Consider the following 27,079-nt stretch of genomic DNA (forward strand, 5'->3'; position numbering starts at 1 on the left):
GGCGTCTGTAGCTTTAACACCGGGGCATTCGTCAATTTCCATATTCTCCACAGTATCTTGGCTAGAGCAGATTTCCATTGGCTGATCTTGCTGAGATCTTAAAAATGTTACGTTAATATCTGCATTTAGTATTTTTAGGGTAAAACAACGCATTAAAGCACGATGATCATGCAAACATAGCTTACAGACAGTAATCACTATTGTAAACAAAAAAATTTTGATGGAGATCTGCAAGTACAGTATCTTCTGTACGCACGCTATCTACATACGCGTATAACGTCATGCACGACAATCAATGAAGACAAAATTAAAACGTACGTATATTTGAATTTATGTACGCAGTATCAGTAATAAAAGATCATGAACGGTTATCTGATATATACGTACACAACAGATGAGTTCGTAATCACTATGTCAAATCTAGTGTGAAGAATAGAATAATACCTGGTTTTGTTATCATCTAAGCCATTGATATCCATGGGTGAAGGGCTATTAGCTGATTTATTAGAACTATTGTCAACGACAGATCCGCCAGATAGTCGTGCTAATCTTCGCCGACGTATCTATAAAACAACTCTAGTTAAAATCTCTTTAAAAACGGAAAAGTACTTTATAATTAATAAGCGCATCTGTAAATGAAATTATTTTACCCTATGCAATCAAAGTCGGTGTACTAGATTACTATACTAATCTGTTAAAATAATTACCTACTACAGGAGATTATCTCTCTGTTACATCTATTCAGTAATATAACAATATTTTAAGATTTATGTAGTCAGCTTACTTGAAGTTAATTATATATAATTTATTATTAATAATATGCAGCATTATGAATAGCTCCGAGCAACTTTCGAGAAGCAACCTGTAACAGACTCGCGTCCTGATACTGAACTGGGTTCGACACTCAAATTCGAGAGACTACACCCACTAAAAATGGTACGTACTGTACCGATTCCCAGGTACCGTACCGTATTGTACTGTACAGTATATTCATTGAGCGTACGGACCGGATCCTCGGGCTAGCTTCAAGTGTCAAAAGTCGATGCTGCTTTTCCAGTGATTCAGCACTATTTACAAGCTGGCGATGATCAGCAGCCGACATGAATATAATCGACATTAACGTCGATCTGTAGATGGCATACTCTACCCTAGCGTCAAAGTAGTTCAAGAATACGAGAATCTAGCCTGCTAGCTTAATAAAACTTAAATTAAAAAGACTGAATCATTAGATGAAGCGTGTTGAATAAGCAATATAATCGTTGGCAACATCTAGTAAAGAGAGTAAAAGTCAAGTTCAATGGCGATTCTTCTATAAACTATCCAATTTTGAAAAGATTCAATACGACAAATCGTCCTGCGTTTAAGATCAGCTCAGTCATTAAAATTACTTTACAATCACCATTTCAATATATTTGAAATGAAGGCGATGCTTCAATTAAATCATTCATTGATTAACTAATGTAGCGTATATTTGGTTACGAGTTAACCAAAATAAAAGTGCGAAGATGGATGGTAATGACATCAAAGTGTTTGAAACCTCGATGTTTAATTATACTGTACAGTATGTATAGAATGACAGTACAATGACGACGAGGGTGTACAGACAGTAGAGTACGGACGGGAAACCGCTACTGGTTTACATGATTCACAGCGTCGCATACGCGCATTGCAGTAGTGGAGTTGTCCACGGTACAGTAGAGTATGTATAGTAACCAATAGCGTACAGTCCAGTACAAGTGTACAGTATATACTGAATAGTATAATAGAGCAGAGACTTTACTGTCAATGAAAAATTTTTTTCAATCTAGTCAGTGATAAGTAAGCAATGAAAATATTCCTCAAGTACTTCGCTGTTGCTGCTCAACTACACTGTACATCCATATTAGTGGGGTAAAAAAAGTTGTAGATCATTAAGCAATGCATAAAATAGATTGCGCACTACAAGCACTAAAAATGATACAGCATTTTAATCAAGACATCGTTGTCTTTCTGCCCAATCTTAACAGTCATACTGTTGCTTGTACTGGACTGTAGAATAGCGAAGATTCAACACAGGCACTCACTCGAGCGATTTTATCCGTGAAATAAAGGTTTTATAAATTAAAGTATACGCCAATCATGGTCAAAGATAACTAATGAGTTACTGTAAGCTTATACAACCAAGAATGATCAATGAATAACAGAAGAGGAAGAATCATTGCCGAAATCCGATATTATAACGCAGAGTCATCATCGACAATCACAATCGAAGCAGACTATTCAAAGTATCATCATTGGCATACTGTACAGTTTACCGCTGATAGGAGTCAATTTTACCTCTTCCGCTGTTAGTTGTTCACTCATCCTTGCAGAATTCTGTTAGTCATATGGAAGGAGCAATCAAATCAATATTTTGTTCAGGTCAGGTCGACCTTTACTCCAAAATATACGTAGTAGTAATGACCAATTTTAATTCAAGAAATGAAATAAAAGCTTCGACTTTATTGTCATTCAACTTCAGTGCACCATATGAACTGGTATGAAATACCAGTCAAGATAGCAAATTGCTGGAAGTTATATACTACAGTACTGTAGGCATAGTGAGTCTGCTGTACAGTACTGTAGGTTGTACTATACGGTACTGTACTGTACGTTTTTCTTTTTTTCCAGTACAGTACTGTACTGTACAGTACAGTATTGTACCGTAATACTGTATTCAGTGTACTGTACTGTATACAGACGTCCAGACTTTTATGTCTGGACGACTTGATCGGATTCGGTACTACTGTCCGATGCGGACAACATTTTGTTGACTCATTCTGCCTTTGCGTTTTTTATTTTATTTTATTTTATTCTAAAATAACGTCCGCTCGAGCATACTGTTTTAGTTAGTATATAATATACAAGTGTACCGTCAGATTATGCTTGTCTGATAGTTCATTAGCCTACAGCGTGTAGTACCTTCTTACAATGACCTCGTCAAGACAGACAATCAGGCCATTGAAAAAAAGCGTAAAAACACGAAATGGAGACAATACAAGGGTTTCACAAGACTTATAAATATTATACAATAAATTAATAAAACTGCGTCTTGCTTAGAACTTGATTACTGAGGACTGAAATAGATAGAGAACGATGCAGATTCGACAGCTCAATCGGACCGCTGCTGTCTTCAACCTTATCCAATTCTTGGGCACACTACAAAACTGAATGCGCTATTTTACTCGCTACTCATGATAGCAGTTTACTTGGGACACGTTAAGCTACGTTCAAAAAGATTCTTGTAAAATACGCGTACATTACAGCAATAATAAAATGGCAGTTCTACATAAAAACGAACACTAAGGCCGATGCATATTGTCTATGCCAATGCTGCGCCGTTCTACTACAATACTGTACAGTGTAGTGTATATCCATTCATCTTACGATTAGTGTTAGTATACTATACTGGATGCTGACGCCATAAGTACAGTTGATTATTATTATTACTGTATATTAAATAGCCTTTAGTTGCATAAGGAGTGTGTAAAGCCACGGACTACTCCTCGAGGGCATATTGACGATGAGAAAGCACAGTACGCGCATTGGTCAGTTTAGTGGTACTACAGGTTAGTATCACATTGTTGGATGGAGATAAAAACTCGAGTTGAGTAATCCCTGATTCTAGGCTCTAGCAACAAGAACAGCGTCCAGTACACAATCTGTTGCATAGTCGAGTTTACAGGCAACATTTCGAAATGATATCAACTATTTTTAGAGTCAGTGTGATTTCGTTCAAGTGCATGGTTAGAATGTTGATGGAGTCGCTTGAAATTTTGCTGTACTGTACTGTACACTGTACACTGTACAGTAGTGCACACTTTGCTTTGCAATCGCTTGAAACTTTGCTATACTGTACTGTAGTGTACACTTTGCTTTGCAATCGCTTGAAACTTTGCTATACTGTACTGTAGTGCAAACTTTGCTATGCAATCGCTTGAAACTTTTGCTATACAGTACTGTAGTGCAAACTTTGCTATGCAATCGCTTGAAACTTTTGCTATACTGTAGTGTACACTTTGCTTTGCAATCGCTTGAAACTACGCTATAATGTTGTATAGTACAGTATAGGTGCCATACAACGTATTTAGCTATTTCAGCGATTTCTGTACAACAATAATGTACTGTACTGTAGGTTCACACGAGCAGTGAAAACCTAGCGACCGGCGACAAGTCTTGTCATTGCAGTCAAATCCTGTACTGTACAGTGTACAGTACACTAGTGTACAGTGTACAGTATACGATTTTGTCTTCCAGTACTGTACAAGCTCTGACTGTACACTGTACTCTACAGTACAGTACAGGAGTATACAATACAATGTACACTGTGCAGTGTACTGTACATTGTACAGTAGTAACCACGGCTGCGCAGAGTGTATGAAATAAAAGGAGATCGACGAAAGCTGGAGAGGGCTATACTGTACAGTTGGACAGTATGGCATGCACCCAACAGTATATAGACAGTACAGCAGACCCCAGTGCAGAACTACACCGTAGCACTTCTTTTGTATCCAATACTGTACGTTGCTACATGTGCCCTTGGAAGTCGCTCGTTGGACCCATTTGGACCTGTCTTAATTTCAATATTTACAAATATATCGCTCATCATTAGTTGCAGCTATACCTGAGATTTCTTCTTTTTCCACCCCTTTACCTGTATCCAAACCCTATTTTGTATACAGCTAAAGGATGAGATTGGTATTGACTATAAATTTAAGTATGTAGTCTATATACAATCATCCAAAATTAACTACAGAAAGAGAAATTAACGTGCTAGGTAAGGTTGAACTAGCTTAATAATTCAACAATCGTTTCGCCTTGTTTTTATTATTTAGTCTATTTCATCGATTGGCATCTGTTAATCAGTTGGAAAGAGGCTTTTTTATTTTATCTTCTGAGCTGTTTGATCCTCAGTTATTTGTTGCTTATTTTGTGTATCCAAGCTAGAACAATAAGCCAAAAGAATAATTTTAAAAAGAAGTAGAGTACTCTACGTGACAACGATCGTTTACGATCGACCTAAGCTCTCTAATTTCACTCAATGGGATAGTCCAATTCATCATGATAAATTAATATACATGAAAAGATTGCCTAGATTGAAAATGGCCTCAAAATATCCCAGTTTATCATGAAGTATTTAGGTAATGTCAATGAATTGATCATTGCGGCTAAAAGAGAAAGCAATCAACGTAGGTGTAGAATAGTAGAAGAATATCCGCTGAAGTTTAATTCCTTTTTTTACCGTTATGAAATTAGACGGTATGCATGTAGAAGAATATCAGTAACATCGTAATGTAGGAGAAGAGGATATACTACTAATAGATGAATCCATTTACTTTATGCAGTCAGCTAACACTCAATATATTGAGAGCAGAACTAATCAAATGAAATTACCTACCGCTATATAATAAACAACGAGATACGTATAACAACATACGGGGCGTACAGTATTTGGACAACATCTTCAATAAAATAAAACTATTTTCTAGGTGCTACCGGCAAAAATGAATACTATTTTCTCTTGCAATATCATACTGGAATAAATTATTTCAATCATCTGGATGAAAAGAAAGCAATTCTATTTAAATGATATCATGCATAACAAGAAATATTACATTATCTTCGCTTTCTACATTACAACAGGGATACGATGACACTTTCTTTCCCTATCCTCCCAAAGTCATGACAAAATTAGATAACGGAAAGATAACTATTATGTTCTACTTTTCGTACTAATTTGTAATATTTAACGAGATACAAGTATCACATCCTTAAGGATAATAACGTGTTGGTGATAGGAACAATATCGATCCCTATTTGTCTGGCCTTAATATCATTATCTGATTACTGCCATTGATTAGTCAATAGCGAAATTGGCTGGTTTTACTGACATACATATTGTTTCATATCGCGATGCCTACGCGCGCTAGGCTAATGATAATTAGAAACGTTACACTTTATCCAAAGCTTTCACGGTTTTTACTGTATAATATTGATTACTGTATCTATTTACAGATCATTATTCTCACTTTAATAATAATTATAATCACGAACCGGTAAATATATCCATAGCCAAATGCCAATATGGATGTAGAAAATGTGATAGATTTAGATTAACCGCAACAAGGACTGACCAAATCACAGGACATTTACAAAAACTAGCCAATAAAACAAGCCCTTTTACACCTACGAATAATATCTTTCCCGATATTGAATACTGTTCGTAGTAGCTAATCAATTTTTACCCTGTTGCTTGCTCTTATTTTGCAATGTTCACCTTAAAATAGATTAACAAATACAGCCTGAAATAGCGATTCAGTAGAGTCATACAGTAAAATACGGTATCGATTTTAATACTGTGGCATACTGCATTTTATATAGTTATTTGCTGTAAATTCCATGGATATGAAATTTTGTGCTAATAAGTGCATCGGTATTGGTAGATAAGACGTTTTGTTCCTCTCAATTTTTCCAACGGAAAGGAGTTACTACGAAAGGAATCAAATCTATATAGTGATGTCTTAACAGAATCATCACCAAATAGATAAAATGACAGTATATTTCGTTATAATAAGTTTAAATTGATTATGGGTGGCATTGTTAGCTTTTTCATTAACATTCTTAACATCCTTCGTGCACTTGATGCAAACATCAATACTTCGACTATAGAGGATGCTTTATACTTTATGTATCATCATTCGCGCTTGAAAACATCTGATATCTATATGGAAAGTTATGCTAAATAAACTTTATATTCAATGGCCGTCCTTTACTCAAGTTACAACTGTATACCATTAGAAATTTCTTCAACTTAGAATTACAGTAACAAGTCGATGATAATTTTACCGACAGTGTAGCAAATAATGCTAGCTAGTAGATATCATCAATAACTAGTTACCTTTAGCTTTCCCATGAGCAGCTTCATTTTTTTTTCTCATGATTTTATAAATGGCAGTATATACTAACATGGATGGTATAATTTTACTTTTGCAACATTTGGCTTACATGAAATAGGTAGCGTATTCCTGTTACTAATGTACAATTGAAAAATTTTTATTAATCAGATTTTAGATAAAGTAGGCCTGCAAAAATGAATGCGCTACAGAAATTCTTTGATGATCTGAGTTAGTATTGTTTTTCGGATTAAGATTAACTATTTCACAATATAGCTAATTTTTTACTGTGCTATAAATTGATTAATAGTCACAAAATACGATAGTCCGTCAAGAAAGTTCCTCCATTATGACATTAGATCACTAAGTGAATAATCTAATTTGCAATCTACTTATGTCAATTATAGAAAGTCGAGATTACGATACTATTCGATTTGCAACTTATCGAACATGCTGTAAATTGCGCTACTTGAGGGAAAAGACAACATGTAAGTGAAATATCAACTATCAAGACAACTTTCACTAGCTATTATGATTTATTTAGATTGCTGTAGTATTTTATATATATACGCATATATGAATTCCATGCTAGTTCATATTATTATCAATTTTAATCGTGGTAAATTTTGCCTTGTCCAATATTTGTCATGGCTACGTCATCAAAAATTAGTATACAGACATACTATAACAATACATTGTAATTTGATAATTACTGTGAAGATAATGAAAGATGATTTGGTTTATAAGATCTAAGAAATTGGTTGGTGATTTCTTTGTAGTATCCAAAGTGGATATATTTTCTGTCATCGAACTTTTCAGAAGTAATGGATTAATAGGGGTTAACAATAATCAGACACTGACACTCCAACAAATGAAAGTGGTTATCCGTAATCTGCTATGGACGCTAAATAAGCGATTGCCTTTGAGAAATTCCAACAATTTTCAAAATACAGTCAAATTAATTTATGCATTCATGGCTGCTACCTATGCAAGGTATTCCTTCATATTTTAATGGAGTCTTTCACTCTTTTATTTGACATTATTTAGCTAATTCTATATTTCTTATAAAATTGGATAGGGATGACATTATTCGCATTTCATCCCTTAAAATAGCTTTGGCAATTCTTTGTAGTGGTAAATTAATGGACAGACTTAGATGTAAGTTCGAGAGCTTGAAAGTACTGGCTCTAGCCTTGTAAAATAAAAATGAAAAATGAAATGAATCATTGAGACAAAGCGTTTATTGATACAAACACAGGTCTACGTAATTTCTAATTTGATGAATTTGTTTTTTAATTGTTTTTTAATATTTTTTGAATTATAGACATTTACACTTTAATCTCCGATAGTAATGGTGCCCTAATAAAAGATAAATTCGAAAGCTTTTTAATCGACGTATTAGCTGTATGTCACTTACGTAGTACAGATACATAATTTTATTATGCACATATTATGACGTTGCTCATTATGGTTGCTATTTAGTTGCCCACGGCACTCGGTGAAGGCCTCACATTTTCTTATAAAGTAGGCATGTTGGAACAGTGTCTTAATGATGAGGTTAGGATAAATCTGCAGATTCTTATTATTACGACATTGTCAATTATATTAAAACAATTAACTATCTAAAATTAGCAATTACGCGATGGAGGAGATGTAAATGGTTTCATCGGCTGGATTACCGAACCTGACCCCTCTTCACGTTTGATCTGGTTATCAGTATTATACAAAATGAATCAAACTGAAAATGGTATTAATTGTCTATTGGTTTCAGCATCTAACTAAATTATTTTTTTCTAAGTAATGATTTTTCTTATTTTTTCAGTTCACCATATGATAAAATGTAAAACTTGCGAGAAACAAAATTTTACCGGACTTAGGTTGATTCCTATAAATTTTTATTCTATCGAATAATTCAAAAAAACGATAGTAATCGTCAATTAACGTTTTTTATTTTTTTCTCTTTTATCGTATCAACATAATTCAAATTACCCTTGGATACCATACTTGAAGATATAAATGTCTTCAGTGTTACAACTATCAACAATGCCAGGTAGTTATGATTGTGATATAATTCGTTTTTTACTTATCAACAGTGTCGTATCATTAACTTTTTTACAATGCATTAATCAACCATACGTACAACATTTAAAAGTAAATTTTTGCCTAAATTTTTCCAAGGATTGCTATTGGAGAGGCAGAATAAGTGCTCAACATGATCTTGACCATAATGTTAAAGAATTCGCCGTTTGGGTATAGAATATTTCTAATTATTTACTTGACAAACTGGATTGATTATATAGTTACCGTACCCATATTTTCACTCCATTACTATTTATTTATTCTCTGAATTAGTTGAGTCGAGGTAAATCCTTTACCAGATCTATTCGTAGATCTTTCCGATGTTTTCCTACTAAAAGTAGCCCGAAATTAATAGAATCACCCAGCCAGCATAAGAATACACTTGATCTACATTGTATAGTGTAAGACACGACCTTTGTATTTGAATGTTCTGATAAATATAATTAATTAGCAAGTATAGTATTACAATTCAATTAAATTCAATGAAATCACTAATATTTGTATTAATATTTAGGCCGACAGTCCCTGCACCTGAAGTTAATGAAACTTACGGAACGGATACATCGTAAGTAGTTCACTGCTTGGTACATGCAGAACTTTTTAATATCTGTGATTGTATCTTTTATTAGTTTTTATTTTTTATAGAAAGTAGTATCTCAGTACGTTTTATATTCAAATTTTCTTAATAAATAGCGTTAATGAAGAACACGCTCTTATAGCAAGATATGCATCTAGGTAAGCAGGTTATGTTACGTAAATATTTTTCTGCTGATCTATTAGACCTCCATTATCGCTCTACTTAAAGAAAGGGCAATAATTATATAATTTATTTTATTGTACTTTTATCAAAATATGTAGACTTGCCAGGCATGCAGAAAATGCGGTAAGAATTAAATGAATATAATTCTATTTTGATTAATCATTAACTTGTAAAATATTTAAAAAATTTTTGCTTCTATTAGCCTAGTACACCTAACGAACTGACTCTAAATATGAAAGAGACTGTAGAGAAAGAAAGATTGATTGGCACTCTTGCAGAAAGAAATATGTTCGTATATAGTCATTAAATTACTTCATGTAGAATTCAAGTTATTAACAGTTGTATTAATAAAATTAGGAAATTATTAACCGAGGTGAGAGAATGGGATGATCACAGCGATATAGTAAATTCTCAGAATGCCTCATCTACTTCATTGGTATCGAAATCGACAGTTGAGGAACTCAACTTAAGTAAATCTGGCTTAGAAGAGAAAGTATCGACACTTCTAAGCCATCGATTTCAATTGCTACAAGAACTGGAAGAAACAATGAGTGAACTAAAGGTATTAATTAATTATTTCAGTACTCGCATTACAAACACCATGCTTTCGTTAACGAAATAAGGATGTGTTTACATGCTTCAGAACTTGCTATAGTGGAATATTTAAAACACTAATTGAATCCATACAATTGCTCAAATATAGAGTTTAGAGACTCCTGATGAAAATAATCGACTTTCAGCTGCTAGTGATGAAGCGAAACTTAGAGTGTCTCGACTTGCAGAAGCTCGTAAATCTATTGCTACAATATTATCTCAGTCTGTTGATGTTCTAAATGAGGAGTCACTATACGAGAGAGATTTTTTTAACGAATTGTATATACCACATGCATTAGGTAACGTAAAAATTATTGATAGAAACATCATAAATGTTTTAGTATTTTCCTCTCAATTTAATGCTAACGTTTTATCAATATAATGATAGAAAAGAGTAGAGAAAACATCTCTGCTGACACCGACATTGTAGTAAAAGCTTCTACTGAAGCTGTCGCCAATGGTAATTGTAAAGAGGATGAATTGTCTCAAGGTCAGATTGATAAGATCGGTTCTGCCAATGCATTATATAGACAGTCAGAGATGAACAATTCGCTTAAAACAGATAACGATGAAGTTACAAAAACGATCAGTCATAGGTTCGTCTAACATAAATGAATATGTGCCATTTAAGTTTATGCTGTAGTAAGTCGATGCTATATTTGTAAAAATGAAGCTACGGGCTATGCACTAGTATATGCTTATGAACTGCTTTCACTTTTCACTCTTGAAATACTGCTTTCAAAAGAAAGTGTCGCGGTATCACCTTTAATTATTTGTTCATTCTTTTAACAGCGAAAACGTAAAAAATCCAGTAAACGGCCCAACTATAGTTCCCACGCCCTACAGGAGTCACAACCCATTAGATGATAGCGATGATGATGAAGATACTATTAACGGAGTACTTACGGAGACTTATGAGAGTGCGGGATTAACAACGGAAAACGGAAATTAGCTCATTGCCGATGTAGAATTTAAAACTAGTTAGATGAAGCAGTCGCTTTTGCTTACTACTTGATAAAATTCTGATTATTAATTCAAGGGAATTATTAATAAAGGCTTACATAGATATATATGATGTATAATGCACATATACTGTCATTACTATATTTTATTAGAATAAACTAAAAGCTAATGCTATAATATACAGCTAATTCGGTTCTGTAATTTCTCGGTTTATTAGAATTTAATATATTTATATTTTATTCGAGCTGAAATTGTCCCTACTAACTTACTTTATTTGATTTCTTTATGCTTGTAATCATAATATAGCATTTGCAGAATATTGGTCGGCATTACTATTATACATTCTTTATTGGAACGATTTATTTTTTAATTATATTGTATTGGTTAGTATACACGTATTATGTTTATGTACGTACGTGTACATGACTGTGAAGATTCCTAGACCCTTTGGTAATCATTTTGTATTCAAGGAGTATTTTGATATTAATTATTGAAACTTCTGCGGTTATTCTAAATTTTAAGATTTCTCTGATTTTATTGGCTTCCCTTAAACCCAATGTATTAGAATTTCAAGGGCTGCTCCATACGGTTTCAAATGGCTGCTTTCAATGCAAATTATGTTGTTCCATCGTGCTTTAGTAGATATGTCTCTTTGTCTTTATAACTGATACTTACTATATCACTCATTGTCTTGTTTGCTGTTATTGTAATGCTAACATAACTATTTATTTTCTAACGGGAAATCAGTAATTGTCCCATAATTTCTAGCGCTGTGAAAGTACATAAGGTCAAATAAATGATAATATTTATATAGACTTTAATCTATGCGAAGGATACAATAATATTGTATTATAAGCTATAATGTACGTATCAATTGCCGTTTGTAATACCAATGTCTGCACCATGCGCATGCATCTTATTAATAGCAAATACAATTAAATACTAACAACTGATCCAATGCATCAGCAGCTATTAAGAGCTATTTAAGACCTTGAATTGAAAGAGTATCATACCTTATGGAAGCTATCGGTATTTTAGTGCATGATTGTTAATTAACTCCGTAGGTCACGATATAGGATTAAACGTACCCCGAGGGAAAACTCTTGGATGAATTCTACTGTATTTTATTTGCATACAATAAGCCACGAGCTATGAATAAATGGTCGAGAACAAGGCAATAGAAAGCAAGGATTATAGAAAATTTCACGGATTTGCAGATAAAATAATCTAACGATCAGATAGATATTGTAGTGAATTAAATGATGATATTTTACCCGTCTAGAATTATTCACAATTTTACCAAAGTTTTAATTTTATTAAGAGTAAGACAATACAGTATATACAGAAAAAAGATGGCTACATTATTCCATGACATTGTTGATAGTGAAGTATAACGCCCGTCCCGCATATTACTACGTAAAGCTGAAGGGTAATTGTAATAAGATCTTGCAACTTCTCAACGGTAGAATGAGAAGTTACAATGAATTGTAGTAGTTATTGCTTTTAAAGAGTATCTTTCCATACTTTCGTAGTTATAATTATATCCAGCTTAGCCAGATCGCCATAACGACTAATACTAGTGTTCATTTCATCTTACTTTTATAGACAGACCATGAATAAAGGGTATACCAACGCCAACTTTGCTCATATAATCTAAATATTCTTGACCAAAAAATTGCAAAAGATAAGCTTCTTCATCTTGAATCCTTCCATTGAAGAAATTCCATGAGGCAAAAGCGTACCCAATACAGCAAATTGGGTTGCATAGGATAACCTATAAATGAATAATTCGGACTCTAATCAATCATAACATACAGTATACTGTACGTATGTGTCATATTTTGAAGTAATGGATATTACGTCAGTGATAGATAATACAGTAATATTAACAATTTCTGAAAGATAGGTTTTAAAAGAAAATGTTACAAATTACGGCATCAAACAATATCATGCGCAATAAGAAGATTCATGTAACGTTTTAGCCACTCATTAATAATAAGTCTACCTCACCTGAGTTCCTACACTCCACCAAAACCAACCAAAATAGGATGGGTGTCGGCATAACGAATAGACATCATGAGTTACTAGCTCGTGGGAAGATGCTTTCTTGGTAGCTACAACGTGACTGAAGTTTGATGCTGCAACAAACATACTACGCTTACGTATAAATTCGCCGCAAACAGCCATGATAATTCCAATGCAACTTAGCCAATGTAATGACTTGAGTTGAGGGAAAAAATAAAGCTCGATAAAGTATTCAATCCAGCTAGAAACTGCTGCAATTCCATATTCCTTGCTATGATTCAGTAAAAAAGAATCCATACTTAATTTTTCAGCATTAAATAATGCTGTTGTAGCATATTCTGACCAATGGAAAAAGGATAATGACATTAAATAAAAGCCAAGATAACGTAAGTTCGTTCCATATACGACCAGGTACAAGCCAAAGCTGAAAACTAATCCTAAAAATGTAGCTGCTACCAATATCAATCCACCAGAACGAACACGATAAATAAGATTCGAGATCTTTAAAATACCAAGAGCAGCTATCAACACAATGCCAATCAGAGTTGGTAGAGTACTAGCTATCACTATGTAAGGAAGTGGCAAGCCTAGCCCAATTAGAAAGCCCCATGTCGCAATACGTAATTCCCCCACAACCTCATATTGGCCATTTTTATTTGCCATCTTGATGAGGAACTACACAAATTATTCTTGAGGTTTTATTGCGTTTCTTCTACAGCTAGCCAAATGTTTGCAATTATGATGAAACTGCTACTCTTACAAACTCCATCGAATGCACTATATGTATGCCGATGTACGATACACTGTATACTAATTAGGCCGTGTACCCGCGACTATATTAATGCTTTCGCCGCGTTCAAATGAGCATGCGTCAAACTTTGCTTTTACCAAGGTAACCGTAGATTCTTTTCTCATAATCCAATTCAAAATGACACGGAATGCAATTGCAAGTTTAATCCCTGTTCGATTTCTAACGATAATTGCCCACCTAGCCTTAACTATATCCTTGTTTTGGACTAAGGTATGTCTACTGCGATGAAAAGGTTGACTAGGATTTTTAGAACGGTATCCAGTTATGCAAGATGCGTGTGTTATGGATAGATCATATTCGAATTTTGGAATGCCATAACTTTGTCATTCTGCTATTATTTTAACGGTTAAATCTACATATCATAACAAGTACATTTATAATAATTCAAAAATTTTTCTTATTTATTGAAAGATTTTAGATTTAGTTCAGATAACAGAAAATACAAGAAATTTGTAATTCATAGTCGACTGTTATAATTAATTAAATGTATAGGTGTCGTCAATTAATCGGCGATATTATCGAATTATCGTCTCTTACCAACTTAACTATCAATTACTATCGAAGGCACTTAAATTTTTTAAACCACTTTTACTCTATATGCGTTTTACTAAGTCAGCTAAAGCTATAGCTCTGTTTAAAATTTCAAGTATTAAATATCTCTGATATAATAGTATTAGTACAGCTTGATTATTTAATAAGTATAAAATTTAATAAAAGTAATACACAAGAATTAAATGCAACTGCGGGATTACGTGTTAATGAATAAACATATACACATTTCTCTAATAGGATGCAAATTTAAGATTGTGTTTGCCTACCGGCTATACACAAGCTCAATATACTCAAAAGGATCTACAGTAAGCTATAGACTTTAATAAAATTAAAAGACGACGTTATTAATATTGAATTTTTCGACTAGGCTAACCATAGGAGTGGCTGTAGCCTTGGGCTTAATTGCTATCGAATTGCTAAGCTTCGTCAGTGGGATATCAATATTCAACGTTTCCTGTAGTTTATTCTGTATCCTATTAATCGTACATACTTAATAAATAGAGTATTGGGAGTAGAACTATCCAATAAACTATTAGTTCGCTACATTCTCGTATGTCTATATTTATTCATAGAATTCTAACGTTAACTGATTATTATTTAACTTAACTTGCATTTAATACTTAAGCAATCGTTGCACACACTGGCGCCGCTTTCTCACTATCATTTTACATAATAAATGCCTGGAATTGCGACACTTTTTGGTATATTCTTGCCTTCTGTTGGTGAGTATTCCTAATTGATAACCAACAATTGAAATATTTTCGAGCCAATCGCTTGCAGCGTTGTACCAAAAATTGTTCAATTTGTCTTAATTATATGTGATTACATCCTAAGTTTTTCGTTGTAAATAAGCAAGGTCGTCCGCTAAAGAAAATTTCTTCTATACTCTTATAAGTCTATAACACTTTAGATTAGTTAACCTGGTACAGTCTTATAAAATGATCCTCATAATAAATATTGAGCAGTATGATAATTGATATATCAATTGTGTCTTATAGTGCTTTGCCGGCGTTTGTAGAAATCTGCGTCATCTTTGCTGTATCTGTTCTGAAGGCAAGGTAGCGACAAGATGCCTACGTTATGATTGTACATAAAGAAAAGCAGCGTGGACAAATAATATCTTACAGTATTCATATTTTATAAACGGTTACTGTAATTTGTGTATCACATAAGTCCTATTTATATCATTATCATTATACGAGCTCGTGTATATGCATATATGTGTAGATAATAAATCACTATACCTTGGAAGAATAGACGAATAATAGTAAATTAAAAGGGAGTTTTCATACTTAATTTATAAATAACTCATAATTGAATGTAACTTCTCGTGGTGTAGCAATGACTACATTCCGATAATATAATAAAAGTAAAGTACAAGAAATGACGATCAACAGGCTTCTGCATATTTGGTATAAATGGCACTTTTAAAGGTACTGGTATATCAATTTCAATCTGATTTGTGCTAGAATAGAAATAATTATTGAAAGAAAGACTGAAAATCTCCGTATAAATAGCACTGTCTGAAATTGAAACAGTCCTATTAACTGTAACTATTTTAGGATATTAGGAGGCCATGAGTAAAATAGTTAATAAATTATACTATTCAATCATGGTAGTTTTTTACGAGTTACTGTACAGTGTAGAACTGTAACCAGCCTAGTAGGAGTCGCAATTTGGAATTTTATGTAGTAAAAATTTTGAGTACTCTTAATTGCTTCATCATTGAAGTTTAAAGACCTATGATTGCCGTAATAAAATTACATTGTAATGTTAGAATTGGTCCTCTTCAACTCATAGATACCATTGCTTCATAAATTTTATTGGTATTTCGGATAATTTAAATATATATATACACATTATATTCCGATTTAATCTCTTTTAAACTTTCATCAGATTATCTTCCACTTTTCTGATGAAAAAGCAATGTGCGTCCCTTGATACTATAGTACGGTCAACGATGTAAGAGTATGCCCGTATTCTAGCGCTAGAGAGTAGTCATATTTACGATATATTATAAGTATGTTAGTATATACGATTCTACGTTTTATTCCCACAACTCTTCCATTTCAATTATAATTATTCATGAATAAAATCACTGGGTCCAAGTTCCAATGGACCGACATTGGAACGTATAATGATAATAATTATAATTCAATAGTAAAATGTATATTACGGTCTACATTGCAAAACTCCATAGTACAGTATGTACGATTCTACGTTTTATTCCCACAACTCTTGTATTTCAATGATAATTATTCATGAATGAAATCACTGGGTCCTAGTTCCAATGGACCGACATTGGAACGTATAATGATAATAATTATAATATTCAATAGTAAAATGTACATTACGGTCAAAGTTTACATTGCAAAACTCTGTAGTACAGTATGTGCGATTCTACGTTTTATTCCCACAACTCTTGTATTTCAATGATAATTATTCATGAATGAAATTACTTGGTTCAAGTTCCAATGGACCGACATTGGAGCGTTTAACCATAATAATTAATAATTAATTATAATTCAATAGTAAAATGTGCGGTCAAAGTTCACTTTGCAAAACTGTGTGGTGTATACTGTACTGTACACTGTACGGTACGGTACAGTATGTTGTTATTTGTTTCTATTGGCAATTAGCCTCGTTCTAATGAATGCCATTGAAGAGTAGAGCCATGATGGAGCAATCCGCAAATCTAAGGTTGGATACCAACAATGCAAATAAATTCCATGCATTTTCTTATCTGCCTTTTAAAGTACCGACGAGAGCATCTAGGTCGCATTAGGCCGCATGGTGTAGGCAATATGGCAGTAGAGTAACTAACTCTAATCATCATAATATGTATCGTTAAAGCGATGACTCGATAGATTAATAAAGGTGCACTATACGAATACGTTCCACACTTGAAGGATGGGTTGATTGATTGCTTTCACTGGCTACAGGAAGCTTCCATGAAAGAATTCCAAAATAATCATGCTGTCAACAGTTGCTAACGGCTAAAAATAATGAATTATTGCGTCGATTACGCTCATTGCAGTCGATCTTAGCGGATTCAGTCATTTAGAGCCCATCTTTAGCCATTAACCTAACCTTGACTATAATTTTGCAACCAATGACGTCATCATTGGTGATCTGGTAAAAAAGGATTCCACTGTCAGTGTACTGTACTGTACAGTACAGCCACATGGCACAGCACTGTACTGTATTGTACTGTACTGTACAGTGTACAGTATGACAGTACACTATAGAGTATACTGTAGTACTGTACAGTATGATAGCGTAGCCTCAATCCCTCCCTACTCGAGTCTCTCTTCGATCTCTACAGTGTAGTACTCACCGTGCGCTGCCACTTGGTATTGTAGAACTACAGTACCGTACTGTACTGAAAGGTCAAATGCGGTTTAAAAGTCCGGTACACTCGGTGAATGAAGTTACTGTATTTCCAAAGAATTTTCCCCAAATTCTTTCGAGTCCTTTCCAATTTTAAAAAGGTTCTGTATATCATAAATTAGTGAGCAGGCAAGGAAGAAAAATACTAACGTAATCGCTTGGTTATTCTACGCTTTCCATTTTGGCTGTCAGTCATCCTTGTACCAGTTCAATTTTTAAATTTCCAGACGTAATCAGACACAACATCTGCGTTGAAGAAATACCGTGTAGTTTCCTTTAATAAGGTACGTGCGTCAATGACGAAATGATAGCGTTCATGATATTGTATTCACAGTTAATTAAAGTAAAAGGAATTCGTAAGACAAGGGTCTCTACCTTATTTCCCTGTACTATATGCATGCTTTACTATGGGTAAAGTAATACAGATGTTTCACTTACTCAAACAGTGATAGGCTGGATAAGGTGGCTTAACACGTACTGTACCTTTTCACTTTTTCAGTTAAAATAATAAAATCACTTTGGAACAAAATGTTATAAAATACTCCATCGATATCCTAATCGTTCGTTCTCACTTAATACAGTAGGCAATAATACACTATCAGCAGTAGCTAATGTCCATAACTGAGACAATTAATAGATGCACACACCTGCCAAATCGTTTTCATTTCATATTACAAAGACAGTTAAGATCCCCAGCTGACTCAGCAGAATATCTTCCATTTTGAAGTGGCCGCGGAAGACTGGCGCTCTGACGTTAGCCTAACCGTACTGTATGGACCATCATACGCGTATCGTACAATACCGAAATCGCAGCCATTAGGATGTCATTCATTTATAAATGGCTATAGTTAATTAACTCTCTAGTGGCTTTGTATCAGGGACTAATAGATTTAGATTGTTTTCATATCGATTTTTATTTATCTGCTCTGTGGTCAAATGAAAAAGATAGAAACCTTTTTGGTTACAGAAATCAATCTTAGTCTTGGTAACTGGACACAGGCATTTCACTATACAATTGTCGCATAACTTTGCAATTGCTGAAGTCAGACTAGTTATTAAAAATGTTTATTGTACCCTTATCATGGATATACGAATATTGTACTGTAAATAAGAGAAATAACGTAGTCGGATATCTGTTCGTACTGTACTGTAGTTTAGGCAGTATTATCTGATCGTGCCTGTCCACTTTGATGTACTACATACCGAAATTTTCGTCTCTTGTCGGAGGACATTCTATTCACAAATTTACAATAGTTGTTTGCTTAGAACTTTAACGTCAACATCAAGTTATTTTAAAGTCGAAATTGGCTATGCGGGAGCGTCTGCATCAGTGAGCTGCTCGAAGCCCTTTCTTCATGTCTCAGCGTACTCTGTATCTAAGCCATACAAACGACTCCTTACATGCTTAGTAGTTAACCAACGTAGCCCTGTATTTTTGGGGGATGGCTTATTTTGTAGACCCCATCTGCGATATCCCCTATAATAAGCTTTCACGAAGAGCTGTAATCCACTGTTCGCATAATCATTGATTATTACCATTATTTTTCTTATATATTATTGTAGCAGTTCGCCGTACATAAGAAATATTGATCTCTAGAAACCATTCCCAGAGTACGAAAGCAAGATGAGTTTCTCATTTGAAGATGTATCATATTCTTTACAAGGCAAGCCAATCTTAAAGGACATCTCAGCTAATGTTAAAGTTGGTGAATTAGTTGCTCTGATGGGTCCCAGTGGTAAGTCGATAAGTTAATGCAACTGTAACGTTACGATGTGCTCGTACATAATCATTTGTAATTGATGTACTGTATTATGTCGCTAGTAAACGATACAGTACTGTGGAAAGATCCTGTAAATGGATGTGTAAAGTACACGTCTTGCTTTAACATGGGAAAATATATGCGTTAATTGTTCAGTAGATGAGTAGAATATGAATGCTTATAGAACTTAGATATACTTGATAATTTTATAGTAAGATATGTAGGTATCTCATTTAAGTTATTTGTTTCATTAATTAGGGGCTGGTAAAACCACACTTTTGAAATTGCTCTCACATCGTGTCAAAGCGGATAACGGCCGAATTGAAATTAATGATAGACGTTTAACTAGAAGACTTGCCCGACGAATTAGCTATGTTTTGCAGGAGGACGTCTTTTTTCAGAATAGTACCCTGAAAGAAACCTTAGAAGTACATAAGATATTGAGATTGCGCGTTATCATCTTAGAATATGTCTAAAAATTAGCGTTGACCGCTTTTGACTACTGTATGCATTTTAATTAATTACATCTTGCAGTAAACGAATTTACGCTTGCTTTGTATACTTAATTTATACCTTAACGCTATTGACATTTGTTTCATATGATGTTGATAAAAATATCTTAGTTGTAGGCATATTATTAACCAAATAATTTCTGCGTTCATTACAGTTTTCGGCTAGGCTTAGACTCCCAGATACCATGAGCGTTGACGAAAAGTTACAGAAAGTAAAACATGTAGCGAAGACATTAAATCTAGACAAATGCTTAAATACAAGTTCGTATCTTCATTTACGATACATTTACCTGTAATCGCCTTGAGGATTGTAAAGCAACCGAGCAATTTTTTTTTAATTCTTTCATTTAAATTTTCATATTATACTTATCATTACAATCAACCATTCTGCTCTGTCTAGTCATTGGAGGACCATTTCTTCATGGACTTTCTGGGGGTAACTGGGTAGATTAAGTTATAATAGCATATTGATTTACTGTTCATTTAGCAACTAAAAGCATATTAATTGGCCTAGGCGAGAAGAAAAGAGCAAGCATAGCTTGTGAATTATTGACTGATCCTATACTTCTGTTACTGGACGTAAGTACATATACGTAAATAGGCTTTTCTGTCTTACCACTTGGTGAAGTTACGCTTTATTTGGTAATCATAATTTGCCGAATTGCACAGCTAGCTGGTACAATTACTGAATACTTTTACGTTTTATTAGGAACCAACATCTGGTTTAGACTCTACCAACGCTTTAAATTTAATGAACGTACTCAGAAATATAGTTTCTACAGAAAATCGAATGGCAATAGTTTCCATTCATCAGCCATCGAGTAAAATGTTTTACATGTTTGATAAATTAATCCTTCTTGGAGGTGGCAAACTCGCCTATTTTGGTCGCCCATCAGACGTTCTGGATTTTTTTAGCAGATGTGGTTTGCGTTGTATTGGTCATTATAATCCAGCCGATTATATCCGTAAGTACAGTGTGGAGTTTTACGTCAGAGTATTACTATCAATTATTGTTTTGTTCAACTTGCCCACTGTATATTACTTAAATTTTTTCTCGTATGATTTAATCATTATGTATATTGGCTACCTAATGGTTAGTTGAAAAAGCTTGCGAAGGCGGAGACGGCTTTGACAATGTTGTGCAATGTTATAGTAAATATAGGAAGAGGTAATGTTATAAGGTAGTAAAGGTACTCGTTCACTTCTGCTTACCTCTGTGAACAATTTACCACAACAAGTGTACATCTCTATGTTGTACGGATTTAGTACTTTTGGCTTACACGTCATAAACTGGCTAGTTTTAGTAATTGATTTTAATGTTCCCTAACAATAAAATATATATTGTTCTTATTGCTTGCACTTAGTACTGTAGGCGAGGTGCACCATAGCGAGAAAGTTGAACATACACAGATGTGGCAAAGGGTAAAAAAAGAAACTGTCCTGTCAAATAAACTCATAGATGGCCAACAAGAAAGCATTGAAGTAGTTATACGCGATCACGTAAACACGAAAAACCCCACTGTTGTGGATCGTGAAAATTACAACAACGTAAATATATATGTGTTATCCGTTGCTAAATGCAATATTGTAAACGTTTCCAATTGATTGCCAAGTACTAAATTGGACGCTAACGAATTTAATATTAGCTAAGTGACGAGCGGTTCATAAGCGTTAAACAATATCTTAATTAAATTTTCTTCTCTGTGCCGCTAATACTTTCTGAGTGTAGATGTCGTTTACCGTATATTTCCACTACGTTAGGGATTTAATGGGATATCGAGTTCGAAGACAAATGGTACTAATTCCGACAATAAATCCCATGACACTGAGATTGCCAACGGCATGACGGAGGCCGATGTTGAAGTGTGTATAGATGAAAGAATGAAGCGTTCATGGCCAACGTCATTCTTAACTCAATACACAACTATCTCTAGGAGAGCATTTATCCAAATTGTTAGGTTTATTCTTACAAAGCTAAAGGCTGTACAGGTATTACATTAAGCCATTTAATTACATCTTGCTTATTATTGCTAATATGATTGCGGACAAGTTGATAAAATATACCCATGACGATACTACAGATGCTTTTAATGGTGACTGTTGTTAGTGCAGTCTGGTTTCAAATACCTCGCAGAGAAGAATTCATGCAGTCTATATTTGGATATGTAAGTATGAGATGTTGCTCCTGCATAAAATCCTTATGATACTATACTACGGGGGCTCAAAGTAATGAAACAAAACGTTTAATAACATAAAGTAATGTTTTGTCCTGAACTAGTACTTTTTCATCGTTACATTTTGGTCGTTCACTCCAATGTTTGACGCTTGTGTATCTTGTAAGTCTGTTATTATTTTTTAATATAAATATTATCTAAAATTTTATGCAAATTCATGCTTATTGAATTTGAACATCCTACTTAATCATGAACTATATCAACTGTAGTTCCGTTGGAGAGAATTGTATTCGTAAAGGAAAGATCAGCTGGGATGTTTAGGATTTCGTCATATTTCGCTGCTAAAGTGACGAGTGAAATTCCAATTTACTTTATATGGCCCACGCTATTTTTTACGGTATCCTATTGGTGCTCCGGTGTTGGCGGATTTACAACCTATATCATAACACTGATGATCCTCCTTGTTAACGTAATAACAGTGCAGGTAAAACTATTGGTGATATTTGCGAAAGTTTTACATACCATGTGCATTGTCCACTTACTCGTATTATTTGCTTGTATTCTGCAGGCAATAGGAATGTTCATAGGAGTTACTGTAAAAGACTTTCATAGATCTGTTGTAGTTGCTAGCGTTATGATGTTATCGTTCATGTTATTGGGTGGATTTTATAATCAGAGGATCCCAGTTTGGCTAACATGGTTTCGATACGTGTCTCCTGTCACGTACAGTTACTCTGCTATGTTGACTGTTAACTTTCATAATGAACCTCCTTTACGGTTAGTAGAAATATTAGTCTTTCTTAGCGGTAGATCATTATTTATAGCCCTTGTTACTGGTTTAGCGGATTAAATCATTGATGTTAAATTCCTTTAGGTGTGGTGTAGAATCATCGGTATTTCGTATCTGCCAAGGATTAAACACTACGGAACTTTTATCTACTAACGGTACACAGAATCAGTTAATTACCGCAGACATGGCTTTAAATCAATTGCAAATTCTTCTCCCTGTTGGAGAAAATCTCGCAGTACTCTTTGGTTTAGGATTATTCTTTAGAATTTTAGTTTACTATTCACTACGATATATGAATACACCGCAGTAAACAAAGCATGTACATGTTGGTAGAATTATCTCACTAATCCAGTTAATACGGTATCAAATTCTTTCCAGCTGTTCCTTGTTGAATATTAACATATTCCTTAGTATATATGGGAAGGTATCATGCGATGCAATAGAAATGCTTTCGATATTGCTGCTTAATGCTTTACCTAGTAAGTCGCCTATGCGATGCTGTAATAAAAATTTTGTAAATGTCTATACTACTTTTATCGTTACTCCTATTCTCATTATGAAAACGTAAATAAAAATTCCACTCTGAAATTTAGACTGACAAACTGGTTATGCTCATCAATCTGTACTTTGAAACGGTAACTTTATTAAAGTAGATGCTGTAAAATGCTGTACAATTATATCATAGACTACCAGAAAGCAATCCATGACGGCACCAACAGTCTCGCAGTCTAATAAGCAGTGTTGGTTAAATACTGTTAGTATATAAATTCATATGATTTAATTCTTGTAGCTAAAGGTGTCATTATAATTACTAGTAATTATAACTGTGCCTTCATCCAAGCTTAAGTAGTGATCCTCTCCATATGATGTGATATAAGTTAATAGGCTATCAAGATGGCATAATAGTTAAAGTTCTATGGACACGTTGATATGATTTAAGCTTGGACTTAAGGCAAGACAGGCTACAACGAAAAATGTCATGAAATTGATTGCAAGCTTCGGCATGATTTGACCAAAATTTTACAATTATCTTTCCCTAATTTCATATCAACAATTATACTGTAATAGGTTACTTCTACAAGGGACTTCTATGCGTATATACTATAGGTAACAATTCCTATAGCTATTTACGGCAGGTAGCGTTAAATATTATTCAAATATTAAATACAAGTATATCCTTCTATGTTCAATTGAATCGCATCTTTACGAATAGAAATCCAGTCGCCTATAAATCCTGTTCAATTTTAAGTAAAAGTTACTTCAATAAAGAAATATTTACATCTTAAATTATTGGTATGTACTGTACGCGCTGTATATTCGATATATTAAATATTGTACATAGACAGATCTGTTTAAGACACGAAACAAGGCAAAATGATTAAGAAACCAATAATGTGAATCAACGTGTAGCAATTTTTTCATTCATTAGCATTTTTCATTAAAAGCGCTAGTTAGCGTGAATGCATTTAAGAATATGATTTACAATAATGTTTGTTTTTCTCTGTCGTTTAGTAATCCCGGTATTTTTCCGTTCGCCCAATCCGACTTTAATTTTTTAACTTTGGCAAGTATTTTTAACGCAGGACCGAGCTTTAAATTTAAGATAGAAATTAAATGTTCTTCGCGTAAAAGCAGTAATGCTTCTCCATCAACTTGCTCATTAAGGAATAACTGTCCATATCTCTCACAACCATCAATAGTACATACAAAATACGCAACTTGCTGACTATTCCAAGAGTAAGGACTAGAACTAAGCCAAGTGGTATCTAACTGATCTGTATTGATGGATTCGTTTGATATCGAGCTGTGCATAACATTGACTGGAAATTTTCTGGCACGAGTATCTTCATCATTTACCGCATCAAATATGGTCATATCGGATCTCTATAGATGCAGATTCATTAAAAAATACTATTCAATAAAGTAGGCTACTTCGATATCTACAGTAAATAAGGTAAAAATCTCAGTTTCAAATTACACCACATTGTAAAATAAAACGATTATTCTAGTGTATTACAATTGAAAACATGCACGCAAACGATTATAAATTACACTGACGATATATTACCTTTGTACAAAGTTCGCGTGAAGTCTTCAATAATTTACCATTACTAGTATTACGGCGATATTTGTAAGACATTTGATTCACTGTCGAAGCTTTCGAGTGAATAGGATACTTCTTTGAAACATTCTTTACATTTTCTGTATTCGCTGTTAAATCATTACCTTCTGCAAAAATTGTACAAGTAAACAGATGCATTGTTATTATTATCACTACCATGATATAATAGAAATCACACAAATGAATTTATGCTACATGTTTACTTCCATACTCTTCTTAGCTATATACTGCACATATTAAGTATTATTTAACTGTAGGATTTATTTGCAGGAATCATGTCCCAATGGTGATTGTTCGAGTGACAATTTTAACTACTGTATGATTACCTTATTATCCTTTACTAATGAAATCTACGTTTGCACTACCAGAGGAGTTTAATAGTTCCCGACACTATGATGTGAACTTCAAGCATAATTCAATTTTATATCCATTGCAATGTAAATTATCTAGCCGTACTGGATCTTATAGGTAATACAATGTACATGTTGTCCGTACAAATTACTTATTTATAATTTTAAAGTGCCACAGACCAGGCTAAAATAAGGCTAAATTGCTTAAGATATCAGAACTAGTAACTGCAAAAATCATTGCTGTAATATTAACTGTAGTAGGTTAACATCATCATGTTAGTGCAGTATACAGTATATAACATATACAGTATTCCATGCGCACTGTAAGCGGTAAAAGTGACAGATAAGGGAGTACGTAGCACTATAAGATGGAAAGTTATAAAGTTTGAGATATGTATTGTGGCCAAATGTTACTTCATACGCACCCGTTGAATATGTCGTCGTTGAAGGCTTCTACAAAAAGACAGAATAGAACAACACCGAATAAATAACATAAAATATGCTACGTTATAGAATACATGTACATCAATAGGGCTTACAATTAACAGTCACCGTTATATCAACTATTTGATACTTGAATAAATACATTTTTAAAAATGTCCAAAATAAAAGGTATTCTGCATACGTACTTCTATAGATATGTGCCATGGTATGACAGATAAGCTGAGTGATAAGGTGAGCATGATGACGTATGCAGTAACGGCTTTTACTGACAATTAAAGTAAACTCATAACTGTAGTTTGCGAAGAATAAATCAGTATCGCAAGGTTAGGCGTATCAAGGCCAAATTAGCTAGAATATATCTATGCACTATTAGATTATGGAATGACAAGGTCACTGCTGTCGTATCAGGTTATACATTCCATCACTAATTAAAAATAATACGCATGCAATGTAGTAAGTAAGTGTTGCTTTCCTTTCAATTATTAATACTATATGTGCAATCGAATGATAAGCATGTGTCTTCTCGAGTCTTCCTTCGAGCCCTCATCCCGTTTTTACTGTCCGATTCTGACCTAAGGTTATGCTACTCGTATATAAATCAATTTTACGTTAGTGACATCATAAATGCTCAGCATCAGCTATGAGATTTTTTTCATGAATTATTGTACACTGATAGCACATCAGAATTTGTTCATGGTTGTTATAGCATTATGAGTCAAGACTAAAAGGTGATGTAATTTCAGTTTTCAAAGAGGAAGACTCGTAAATTTGTAAGCTCCTGAGTGTATTTCAAATATTGTATTGCGTATTTCTTTACCATCGATCGCACCAACTGTACATAC

General features: G+C 33.9%; 4 protein-coding genes across 4 annotated transcripts; 2 read left to right on the plus strand and 2 right to left on the minus strand.

Moving 5' to 3' along the window:
- Positions 1-7,641: 7,641 nt before the first annotated feature.
- On the plus strand, positions 7,642-11,296 carry TRIADDRAFT_57387 (uncharacterized protein; the record flags this gene model as incomplete). The annotated part of the gene is made up of 14 exons (XM_002113301.1): positions 7,642-7,904; positions 7,990-8,069; positions 8,236-8,315; positions 8,394-8,468; positions 8,544-8,658; positions 8,734-8,788; positions 9,505-9,555; positions 9,684-9,725; positions 9,849-9,873; positions 9,953-10,038; positions 10,108-10,312; positions 10,454-10,643; positions 10,733-10,940; positions 11,137-11,296. 14 exons carry the CDS (start codon positions 7,642-7,644, stop codon positions 11,294-11,296), a joined length of 1,635 nt encoding a protein of 544 aa, XP_002113337.1.
- A 743-nt stretch (positions 11,297-12,039) lies between these two features.
- Positions 12,040-13,995, minus strand: TRIADDRAFT_57388 (uncharacterized protein; the record flags this gene model as incomplete). The annotated part of the gene is made up of 3 exons (XM_002113662.1): positions 12,040-12,129; positions 12,905-13,081; positions 13,318-13,995. The coding sequence occupies 3 exons, from the start codon at positions 13,993-13,995 to the stop codon at positions 12,040-12,042; spliced, it is 945 nt and encodes a 314-aa protein (XP_002113698.1).
- Positions 13,996-19,709: 5,714 nt separating this feature from the next.
- On the plus strand, positions 19,710-23,631 carry TRIADDRAFT_57389 (uncharacterized protein; the record flags this gene model as incomplete). Its single annotated transcript, XM_002113302.1, has 13 exons — positions 19,710-19,821; positions 20,104-20,273; positions 20,513-20,618; positions 20,845-20,936; positions 21,067-21,322; positions 21,456-21,525; positions 21,722-21,905; positions 22,119-22,346; positions 22,439-22,522; positions 22,636-22,693; positions 22,801-23,015; positions 23,100-23,308; positions 23,406-23,631. 13 exons carry the CDS (start codon positions 19,710-19,712, stop codon positions 23,629-23,631), a joined length of 2,010 nt encoding a protein of 669 aa, XP_002113338.1.
- A 1,169-nt stretch (positions 23,632-24,800) lies between these two features.
- TRIADDRAFT_57390 (uncharacterized protein) lies at positions 24,801-26,441 on the minus strand (the record flags this gene model as incomplete). The annotated part of the gene is made up of 3 exons (XM_002113663.1): positions 24,801-25,205; positions 25,390-25,550; positions 26,423-26,441. The coding sequence occupies 3 exons, from the start codon at positions 26,439-26,441 to the stop codon at positions 24,801-24,803; spliced, it is 585 nt and encodes a 194-aa protein (XP_002113699.1).
- Positions 26,442-27,079: the final 638 nt, after the last annotated feature.

This window comes from Trichoplax adhaerens, genomic scaffold (genome assembly GCF_000150275.1).
Source record: "Trichoplax adhaerens TRIADscaffold_6 genomic scaffold, whole genome shotgun sequence".
NCBI lineage: Eukaryota > Metazoa > Placozoa > Uniplacotomia > Trichoplacea > Trichoplacidae > Trichoplax > Trichoplax adhaerens.